Below are 11,768 nucleotides of genomic sequence, written 5' to 3'. Positions count from 1 at the left end.
TGGGGAATCATTTCCATGATAACATTTTTTAGAAATTTCGTGTGAAAAATAAGTTTTTTCAGATTTTTGAAGTCCTTCAATAAAACTTATAGTAAAATAAAGATTTTGAGAAAAATCATTTTGTATTGATTTTAAGAATTCGGTGTCATTACAGTTAACATTAGTTAAAGTCATTAATTTTTGATCTATTAATTTTGATAACTTAATTATTTCTTCTCTTAAATCTTCTAATTTACTTTTTTCCATTAGGTGACGCTTTTCTTTATAAAGAGTTACGGTTTTAAGTTAAAAGTGTGGCTTTAGAATGTGTAGTTTAAGTAAGCATATCTTTAAATTTGTATGACTTTTGCTCTGTACCCTATAATCCACTTAAATTTATATGCTATATACAAAATTTTTTATATTGTGTGTAAAAATTTATGTATTTTATATTTATAACAAAATTTTTTTGCTCAAAAGTGCAAACAAAAATTCCATGATAAATACGTATATTTTTTTTTATTAAACTTGTACCAACTTAATTAAACTTAATTACAAAAAATATTTGTATATTTATGATCATCCGTATCACAAATCATTACTAATAGTAACTTAAAAATTTGAGAAGTACAATAGTCTATTACAATATTTATATTTAACTTTCTTTTAAATTCATGGCGTTTGGATATTTTTGCTCATGCAAATTGTATATCCAACACTCTCTTTTTTTCCATGCAAATTATATTGCATAATCTTCACATACATTATCTCTATCTAGATATCAATCTCCACTCTATAAATTGTAGTGTGTTCTCAACCATATCATTGTAATTATTTTTTCATTTACATTTTTTTTAAATTTCTAATGGAAAATATCTAAAAAATATATAAAAAGCAAAGATACTATAAGAAAGACTATAATTGAAAATTATGAAAAGATTTAATATAATGGTAAAATGCTAGAAATAGAACATATAATTGTCAAAGCTAAGTATATGTCCATTGACTTATAAGTGAATGGTGTTTCAATGCTAGCAAGCAATAATTGAAAAAAAAAAATTGATATATGATATGGTGAAAACTTATTTGCAGTCAATTTCACATGAAATTGATGGTTAAGAGCCGTTAGATGAAAATTTAGTCAAATCAGTCAAATCATTTAACCGCTCTCAGCTATCAACTTGACGTAAAGTCGAGCTCTCAGTTATCAACTTGACGTAAAGTCGAGTGCACCTGAATTTTTACAGTATGATATTCACATGTGAAATAAGAAATATTAGTACAGGTGCATAAACTCGCTAATCACACCTCAAAAAAATAAATAATAAAAAATTCAACAGACCTCCTAGGATTTAACAATAATATTAATGTTTGAACTTTGAAGGGAGACACACACACAGTTCATGATTTTTCTATGTATGCTCCAGAAGATCTCAACCTTAACCTTAACACTTTAAATCTTTGAGTTTTCTTTCCTCCTTTAAATTTGTGAGTAAGTGTCTCTTGCTTTAAATTAACTCATCAATGGTGAAAGAGGAAGTGGAGCTTTGTTCTTCAGCTCAAGGGAAGATGGGTTCCCATCCCCAACTCATAAGGGGTAAAGGTGGAATTGCCACCATGCCCTTCATCATAGGTTTGGTTAATTCACACTTAGTTTTGATATAATGGGTTATATATATAATTATCAAAGTTATTTAATTCTGTATATATAACCTTGTTGGCAGCAAATGAAGCACTTGCAAGGGTAGCAACTTTGGGGTTATTGCCAAACATGGTGTTGTATTTGATGGGAAGCTACAATCTCCATTTAGCAAAAGCCAACATGATTCTGTTATTATCAGTTGCTACCACCAATTTCACCCCTCTCATTGGTGCTTTCATTGCTGATTCTTATCTGGGTCGCTTCCTTGCTGTTGGTTTCGGTTCTATCATCACTTTTCTGGTAAGACTTCATTTTCAGTTGTAATAGAATTGAATTCAATTCTGTCAAGAGTTTAACTCTGTTATTTGGATTGAATTAGTAGATGATGTTATAGGATTGTATTCAATTTCATTAGTGTCAGTTTAGTTTAGAAATTAAAACTGTGTGGGTTGTTCTATTAGTCTATTGCATATCAATGATGTAGTTGTTTGACTCTAGTTATTGATTTTACTTTCTGCTTATAGTATCAAGGTGCAGTGCATATCTTCAAAAGGAATTTACATCACAATTTTGTTTTCTTTTGATATGATGAATTTACATTGCAATTATGCATTAGCTGAATTATGAAGTTACAAATATCAATTATGAATTTCACAACTATGTGATCTTCAAATTGTAATACATATAGGGGTGAATAAGCTACCTTGAAGCATTCTTTCATGAAACAATTCATTACAACGATAACAACAAAACTTTATCCCACTAGGTGGAGTCGGTTACATGAATTAAACGATACTATTGTGTCCTATTATATATAATGTTTACAATGAAACAATTCATTATGATGACAAAATAAACAATTTAAATAAAATTTTCACTTTCTAAGCCTGGTTTTTGAAGAGATCATTTACATTGTTACATTCAAATTAGGCAAAGGAATAACTAGTCCAATTGGGATTCAACTTTTTCTTTTTCTTGTCCCCTTTGGTTTCAGGGAATGGCACTTTTGTGGCTAACAGCCATGATCCCCGCGGCACGGCCTCCTCCTTGTGATCCTGCAACTGAAACATGCAAATCAGCAACAACTATGCAAATGGCAATACTAATCTCTTCCCTTGCTCTCATGGCATTTGGAAATGGTGGCCTTCAATGCTCCCTAGCATTTGGAGCAGACCAAGTGAATAGCAAAGATAACCCCAATAACCAAAGGGCCTTAGAAATATACTTCAGCTGGTATTATGCTTCATCAGCTATTTCAGTCATAATTGCCTTCACCGGAATAGTATATATCCAAGATCATCTTGGATGGAAACTGGGTTTTGGTGTTCCTGCAGCACTCATGTTCTTGTCCACTTTCTTCTTCTTCCTTGCTTCTCCTCTTTACATTAAGCACAAAACACATGGCAGCTTGCTCACTGGCTTTGCACGAGTAACCGTAGCTGCCTATAAGAACAGGAAGCTTAGATTACCAGCCAGGAACTCGACCGGAATGTACCTTCAAAAGAAGGACTCTGATCTTCTTGTTCCAACTGATAAACTAAGGTTGAATCAAATCAAATCAAATCAAATTCTCACATTATCATTGTTGTTTTCTTTAGCTCATTCCATGTATGAAATAATAGTAAAACTCTTCTGGCATGTCTTTGTTTTGAAGGTTTCTGAATAAAGCTTGCTTCATCAAAGACCCTGAAAAAGATTTAGCCTCAGATGGATCAGCCTCGACAATAGATGAAGTAGAAGAACTAAAAGCCATCATCAAAGTTATTCCCCTGTGGTCGACCGGGATCATGATGTCGCTTAACATTGGAGGCTCATTTGGATTGCTGCAAGCTAAATCACTGAACAGATATATCACTCAAAACTTCCAAGTTCCAGCAGGTTCTTTGAGTGTGATAATGATATTTACAATATTCTTGTGGATAGCTCTATATGATCGCATTGTTATTCCTCTAGCAACAAAGCTTAGAGGCAAACAAGTTAGGATCAGTGCCAAGAATAGAATGGGACTAGGATTGTTTTTCTCTTTTCTTCACTTGGTAACCAGTGCAATTGTTGAGACTTTACGGCGAAATAGAGCTATCAGGGAAGGATATATGAATAATCCTAATGCAGTGTTGAATATGTCTGCAATGTGGCTTTTTCCTCAACTCTGCTTGGGTGGCATAGCTGAAGCATTCAATGTAATAGGCCAAAATGAGTTCTATTACACTGAATTCCCCAAGAGTATGTCAAGCATCGCTTCGTCCCTTTTCGGACTTGGCATGGCTGCAGGATACGTGTTATCTTCTTTGGTATTCAGAATTGTGGAGAAGGTTACTTCTAGGGGTGGAAGGGAAGGTTGGATTTCGGATAATATCAACAAGGGTCGCTATGACAAGTACTATTGGGTTCTTGTGATGCTGAGTGCCATTAACATAGTGTATTACCTTGTTTGTAGCTGGCTTTACGGACCTACAGCTGATCAAGAATCTAAAGAAACTAGAGGAAATGGTTCAAATGATGAAGATCTTCCATTAATTGAATTTAGAAATCCTGGTATGTATAACAAGGTATCCAATTTCCATTATGGTTACAACTTGCAACAAAAATGATCACTTGTGTTGATTATCAAGGTTTAATTGTTCTGGTAATTTCTGTAGTTTTACTAGATTTTTTTTAACTAGGTTCTTAATAGTAGTCATCTTCTTTGATCCCTTATGCTCTGTGCTCCATATGTGCTTGGATCTTCCTCAATTCCTTTTAATCCTTTGGTGGCAGAAATTCCAGAACCTTCTTCTCAGTCTTGGAACCTTCTTCAACACAACACAAGAGTTGGTCCTAATAATAATATGATTGTTGACGGAATAATACAGCAAGAGGTTTCCTAGGCTCCTCTTTCATAACAAGATTTACTTTTAACAACATTCTGATAGCAAGAAGCCATTATCCAAGCTCTCTATTTTCTCACCAACTAGAAATGCATGCACTTGATCTCCAATTTGAACCCAACTGCAACCAGGATTTTTTTTAGCTCCCCTTGACTTCATCAATTCCCTAACTTTGTTTGCCTCGTCCCATCTTTCAGCTTCTGCATACATATTTGAAAGCAGAATATAGTAGCCACAGTGCTGAGGCTTCAACTCAAAAAGATGCTCAGCAGCCCAGCACCCCAATTCTACATTTCCATGTATCCGGCATGCGCCGAGCATTGCACCCCAAATATTAGCATCTGCTTCGATGGAAAGGCCTCTAATAAGGTCTGCAGCTTCTTCCATTAGCCCAGCTCTTCCAAGGAGATCAACCATACATGCATAGTGCATTTGTGTTGGTTCAATATTAAGATCCTGCATCATTATAAAGTACTTCCTCCCCTTCTCAATTAAACCCCCATGACTGCAAGCTGACAAAACTGCGATAAAGGACACTGAATCATAATCCACACCATCTTCCTTCATTGCCTCAAAGAGGTTGATTGCAGTGTCAAGCTCACCCAGCATACCATACCCTAAAATCATAGTATTCCAAGAGACTGTATCCTTGTATTCGATAGAGTCAAATACCTTGCTAGCAAGATCTATTCGTCCACATTTGGTATACAAATCCAAGAGTGAATTTGCCACAAAAAGATGTGTGTGAAAATGCTGTCTCACCAGCAGACCATGGATCTCTTTCCCTTGCTTTATGGAAGCCAGATTCGCACAAGCAGATATGGCACCCATGAATGAAACAATATCAGGCACCATGCCAGAGAGTATCATTTCTGAGAACAAATTCAGGGACTCTAAGCAGTCACTTGTTTGGGAATAGCCCATAATCAGCATATTGTATGAAACTTCATCCTTGATAGAAATATTAAAGACATTTCGAGCAAGGTGTAAGTGTCCGCATTTTGAGTACATGTCTGTAAGAGCATTAGAGACAAACAAATCAGAAAACCATCCCATCCGAATAATTTTGGCATGAATCTCTTTTCCAACATGCAGGAAACGTAATCTTCCACAGGCTGGAAGAACATTTGTGAAGGTGACAGTGTTTGGGGTTTCTCCATTTGCTTGCATTCGCCTCACTAACTCTATGGCTGCAAATTCAAGCCTGTTTTGAGCAAAATTTGCAACCATGGCATTCCAAGATACAGTGTTTCTATCTATCATTTTGTTGAATACGGCCGATGCTACACCAGAATATCCTGATTTTGCATACATATCTATCAATGAGTTAGCAATAAAAATATCAGACTCAATACCAAATCTTAAACACAACCCATGGACTTCCCTTCCCAACCTGAGAAGTCCTAATTCTGTTAACACAGGCAGCATGCTAGAAACCGTCACAGAGTTTGGTAACATTCCTGCTTCAATCATCAACCTAAATACATGAAAAGCATCTTTGTAGAGACCTCTAAAAGAAAAACTTGTCATGACAGCATTCCAAGAAACCACATTTCTGTCGTCCATTTCATCAAAAACCCGCTTGGAAGCTTTCTCGTTCCCACATTTCCCATAAGCATCAACCAAAGCATTCCCAATCTTCACATGACAACCCACCAAACCAACCTTCAAAGCATAACAATGCACTAGTCTTGCCATCACCTCGTCCTCAGTCTCCGCACAAATAGGCAACACACTAACAACGGTAACTAAATCCGGTTTAAACCCCGACGCCTCCGCAACCATCTCTCTGAGAAACCAGAGCGCCTTATAATAGAACCCATTCAGAGAACACAACCCAATAACAGTGTTCCAAGACACCTTATCCCTCTCAGGCATTTCATCAAACACCTTCATGGCATCAGCGAAAAACCCACAATTACCATAAAACATCAAAAGGGTATTCCCAACAAAGACATCCCTATCAAAACCAAGCTTAAAGACAACCCCATGAACCTCTTTACCTTTCTCAACCCGCTCGAAATCAGAACAACACTTTAGGACAAATGGAAAGGTGTGATCATCAGGCTTAACTCCAGCACGAACCATTCGGTTGTAAGTGTGAAACCCGTCAAACACTCGAGCAATGGAGTTTGCGCGAATGAGAGTGTTCCAGAGGAAGGCGCTGCGGGAGTGCAGAGAGGTTCGCTGGAAGAGAAGGAGGGAAGCAGTGAGGTTACCAAAGGTGGCGTATTGGAGTATGAGGGAGGCGCAGAGGGAGATGCTGTGAGGGAGGAAGCCATGGATGAGGGCAAAGGCGTGAACTTGCTTAGTTTGGAAAAGAGTATTGGAAAGATTGCAGAGTTTCAGAAGGTTTGAGTGGGTGTGAGTGTGAATGGTTGAAGAAAAGGGTTTGTTGAGAAGAAGGGAATGGAATATCATGGATCCTTCTCTCACCAAACCACCAAATAGATTCTGTTATAGGTTTCTAGTGAATCTCTATAATAAGTTAATAACTGTCTTGGGATTCCATCTTGATTCTTGATTTTTGATAATTGAAACTTACACAATACACTGGTGCCGAAGAAAATAGAAAAGAGTCAAGTTGAAATTTTAACTTTATAACTTTGTTATGTTAAAAAGGAAATCATTCTTGACCGAAATAAAATAATATGTCCAGTCACCAAAAAAAAAATATGTCCAAAAAAATTATATTTTGTAAGTATTAATGATTTTTATATTTTGTTTTATATATTTTACAAAGGATTAACCACAAAAAATACTCCTAAATTATTTAAATGCTGACAAAAATACACTCGAATTTTACTATCGACAAAAATGCAGAATGCCTTCAAATAATTTAAAAACATAACAACAATACCCAACAATAAATATATATTTTCAAAAAATATCTTAGAAATTGAATTTTGATGCAATTTTTTGTAAGCATGATTATAAAAGTAAGATATTATTATACATAAAAATGGGTGATTTTTCGTTAAGTATATATTTTTTTATAATTTTTTTTGTTAATAACTAATAATACTTTTAAAAATCACAAAATAATATATACTTAACAAAAAATTATCAAATTTAAAGAATAGTAATATTTTATTTCTCTAATCATGGTTGCAAGAAATTGCATCAAAATTCAATGTCTAATGTATTTTTTGAGAAATACATATTTAATGTTAGTTTTTTTTTTGCAAGATTATCTAACATTAAATATATATTTATCAAAAAATACATTAGACATTGAATTTCGATGCAATTTTTTATAAACATGATTAAAAAATGAGATATTATTATCCTTAAAATTTGGTGATTTTTCGTTGAGTATATATTTTTTTGTAATTTTTTTATTAATTTTTTTATTAACAACTAATAATACTTTTAAAAAATCACAAAAAATATATACTTAGACAAAAATCATCCAATTATAAGAATAATAATATCTCTTTTTTTAATTATGATTGTAAAAAATCACATCAAAATTTAACCTCTAAGGCATTTTTTAAAAATATATATTTACTGTTGGGTATTATTTTTAAATTATTTAAATGCGTTTTTGTCGGTAGTAAAATTCGGGTGTATTTTTGTCAGTGTTTAAATAATTTGAAGACGTTTTTGGTGGTTAACCTTTTACAAAAGAATTTAATTTTAATATATAAAATATTTATATAATGGTTTAACTATATTTATTTTTTAAAAAACTTTTATTTATATAATATTATTTAATTAAATATATATATAAAATTATTTTAACATATTATACATCAAGAAAAGGACAAATAGATGCCTGACTTTTTGGTTTGCAAACATTTAAGTCCCTGAGGGTTTAAAAATATATTTAAGTCCCTCACCTCTTCAAAATCTGGGTATATCGATCCTTGAGTCTCATTTGTTCAATTTTAAAAATACTCTCATGTATAATCAATATGTCTAGATTTTAAAAAGGTCAACAACTTAAATATATTTTTAAATCCTCAAAAATTTAAATATGTGCATATAAAAAAGTCAGGACCTATTTGTCCTTTTCTCTAATACATCAAATTAAATTCTTTAGGTAATAGCAATAACTAATTTTTATAAAAGAACTCATTCGAAATTTTAGAACTTTCTTATATATATCAAAACGAAGATGAATCTCTTTAGTTCAACCACACACTGAATTTCGGTACTAAGATAGCTGTGGTTAACTGGTTATCATGCTTAAGCTCTCTTCGAATATATATATATAATCTCCACACAGTGCACATGTGCATGCATGTATAATAGTATACATAGAAAATTATGTTTTCTATTTAAAAAGTCCACCTAATAAATATCAAAAATACTATTTGTATATCAAAATCAGCTATTAAAATTAACATATTAATATATTTGTGTATTTGTATATAAATATATAATTTAATTTATTTTGTTAAATTTAAAAAAATATATTATTTATTGTGATGATAATTATTTAATTATTTGATTAAAAATTGATTCTAATTTATGGATTGATTGTTTGTGCCATAAAATTTTAGGATTAACCTTAGTATGAATGCTGAATTGGTTAGATTTAGAAAGAATTAATCATCAAGAGTAAAAAGATTATTGCTGCTAAGAATAGAAAAAAAAAACAATAATCATAACAATTATGAGCTAATAATGAATTATCAATGCAATAATTTGATTATATTTGGATATATATAAGGAAACATGAAAAAAATAAGAAAAGGAAAGTTGCTGCTTATAGGAAGAAAATAATCATGTCTTAAATGTGGAATTGATCAGCTGCAACGGTTAGCAAAAGAATCGTTTTTGCTATAAGAAGAAGAACAAAGTTTGATGAGCATTAAGGAGAACATTCAGAAATTAAATACTACACTATTGAATGTCTTTTTTTTTTCATTTTGGTTTGTATTTGATATTTAATTTTGAGTTTTCTTAGTACTAAAAAAAAGCCGGATAATTTATTGAGAAATTATTAGAAAAAGTTTATCAATGAAAAGTCATTAACTAAGAAGAAAAGATAACTTATTAGTTTTAGATTCAATTTGTCTTTGATTTTGTTTGGTCTTAGTAATTTGATTTGGTCTTGGTGTTAGTTTGTGAATCACGAAATTATTACTTCATTTGTCTTAGAGTAGAACTGATTTAGTTGAATTTATCTTTGTATTAATTTTGACATTGATAATTATAATTTTAAATTTGATATAGTAAAATTTCGTTATTATTGTGATGAAAATTAGACGTAAATCTCATTACACATTGAGATTGAACAAAGATATTTACTAGTATGAATCTCTCTACTCTTCCCTCATTTAAATTATTAGTTGTATAAAATAAATTATATGTTTTGTAAATCAACAAAATAATTAAATAGGCAGTGTGAAGTGTGAACATAATGTGAAAGCGGTGTAAGGGATTTGCATAGCAAACAAATAAACCTTTGAAATTGGCCTATGATGAAGGATCATAGACAATAAACAATCTTGTGTCGTGAACCATGAGGCATTTTTTTATTATTATTTTCTCTCTGATTGATGCCTTTTCCGAAGTTGGCTAACCATATAGTTGATCTTTTATTCATATTCTATTTTGTAATTAAAGATTGGTGACACTATTAAATGTGAACATTGTAAAGGGTAGGTCAATTGTACATACAAAGTGGACTTCTAATTATAGACGCACCTATCAATATTACAGCTGCCCAATTTAATTCATGACCCCCACAAAAAGATAATTTATTTTTCCCAGGTCAGTAGAGTGTTTTCACATAATAATAATAATAATATAATTGAATTAGAATATTAGTTAAATAAATAAAAATAAAATATTTTAATTTTCTCAATATATTTGAGTACGTTACAGACTTCAAAAGTTTTTTTTTTTTTCCCACGAAAAATTTCTTCTTAACAGCTTAACACACAAAACATTTACAAATGAAGATGGCAAGAAAATATCCGCTAAGCTTAGAAGCTGCAAATCTATATCTTTTGAATGATTGATGAAGAATATATACCACAAAAATAAATCAAAATGATTGAATTCATTAGTGGTCACAATTCACAACTCACATGAAAGGAATGAACGTGCTCCAATACTAGGATAACTTATTTTAATTTTAGCACTTCATCAATGTATAATAATTGTGATGAATTTAATTGATGCACTATCACATTAAAATATTGTTAGATAAAGTTGTTAGCAGTTAGAAATTAAATTAGTAATAACTAATAGCTAATAGATAAAATATTTATGAGATTAATTTAAAATATTTCTATAAATAGTGTGATTCTTGTATTATGTATAACTAGCGGCTCAACAGGCACTAACGTGCCTGTTCAGCCGCTTTTTTTTATTATTTTTAAGAAATTAATTTTATTTTTTGTTAATATATTATTTATTTTTTAAATTTATTAGATAAATATTTTTATTTTAATATTAACGTGACCTTATTTATATTATATTTTATTAAAATTAAAATTACTACAAATTTTTTTTTAAAATATTAAATTATGAAAGCACATAATAAAGAGGTATATATATTATCAAAAAAAATATAGTTCAAAAAATAATGATAATAATATTTAGAAACATTATTTACAAAATTCACTATTTCATTATTTAAAATTTAAATTACCAAAATAATATTATTTAATATAAAATAGATTAAAAATAAAAAAGAAATTAACAAAATTAATTAATAAATTTTTTATATTAGATCGCCATATTATTTGAAAAATTAATTAACAAAGTTCTTATATTACTACATTTATTGTATTATATGTCAAACTAATAATCAATAAAAAAATATTATCCAATATAAAATAGATTACAAATAAAAAAAAGAAATTAATAAAATATTTGCGTGAGAATTTTTTATTCTACTATTGGTAGGTGTAGATTTTTTTTGTATCTTTTATATGTTAACCATGTGACAAATAAATAATATTAAATTAATTATTTTTTTACAATATAATTTAGAAATTAATAAATGTTAAATCAAGTACTCTATATAATTAAATATCAAATTCAATACTCGCGTCTTATATATATGCCACTCAAATAAATTGGCCAATATTCAAAATAAATAATATTATAGTAGATAAAATTAATAATTTAATTTAGTTTTAAAGTAAATATTTATGTACTCAAATATCAAATATAAATAATACTTTACATAATCAATATTTTAGAAAATAAAAAATATTACAAAGCAATTAAAAAAAATAAATTAACCAAATATTTATGGGACTTTTCTTCATTCATTCGTTAATAGGTAAAGATATATCAAAAAATAAAAATACATA

At 30.4% G+C, this 11,768-nt stretch overlaps 2 protein-coding genes across 2 annotated transcripts; one reads left to right on the top strand and one right to left on the bottom strand.

Annotated features, from left to right (window-relative positions):
• Nucleotides 1-1,326: 1,326 nt before the first annotated feature.
• Nucleotides 1,327-7,055, top strand: LOC112777385 (protein NRT1/ PTR FAMILY 1.2). The gene is made up of 5 exons (XM_025821739.3): nt 1,327-1,612; nt 1,704-1,921; nt 2,616-3,163; nt 3,276-4,156; nt 4,379-7,055. The coding sequence occupies exons 1-5, from the start codon at nt 1,504-1,506 to the stop codon at nt 4,486-4,488; spliced, it is 1,866 nt and encodes a 621-aa protein (XP_025677524.1). The 5' UTR covers nt 1,327-1,503; the 3' UTR covers nt 4,489-7,055.
• On the bottom strand, nt 2,295-6,909 carry LOC112777383 (pentatricopeptide repeat-containing protein At1g18485-like). Its single transcript, XM_025821738.3, has one exon. It carries the CDS (start codon nt 6,907-6,909, stop codon nt 4,516-4,518), a length of 2,394 nt encoding a protein of 797 aa, XP_025677523.1. The 3' UTR covers nt 2,295-4,515.
• Nucleotides 7,056-11,768: the final 4,713 nt, after the last annotated feature.

Source organism: Arachis hypogaea, chromosome 19 (genome assembly GCF_003086295.3).
Source record: "Arachis hypogaea cultivar Tifrunner chromosome 19, arahy.Tifrunner.gnm2.J5K5, whole genome shotgun sequence".
In the NCBI taxonomy this organism is placed as follows: domain Eukaryota; kingdom Viridiplantae; phylum Streptophyta; class Magnoliopsida; order Fabales; family Fabaceae; genus Arachis; species Arachis hypogaea.
This window is presented reverse-complemented; position numbering and strand designations above follow the sequence as displayed.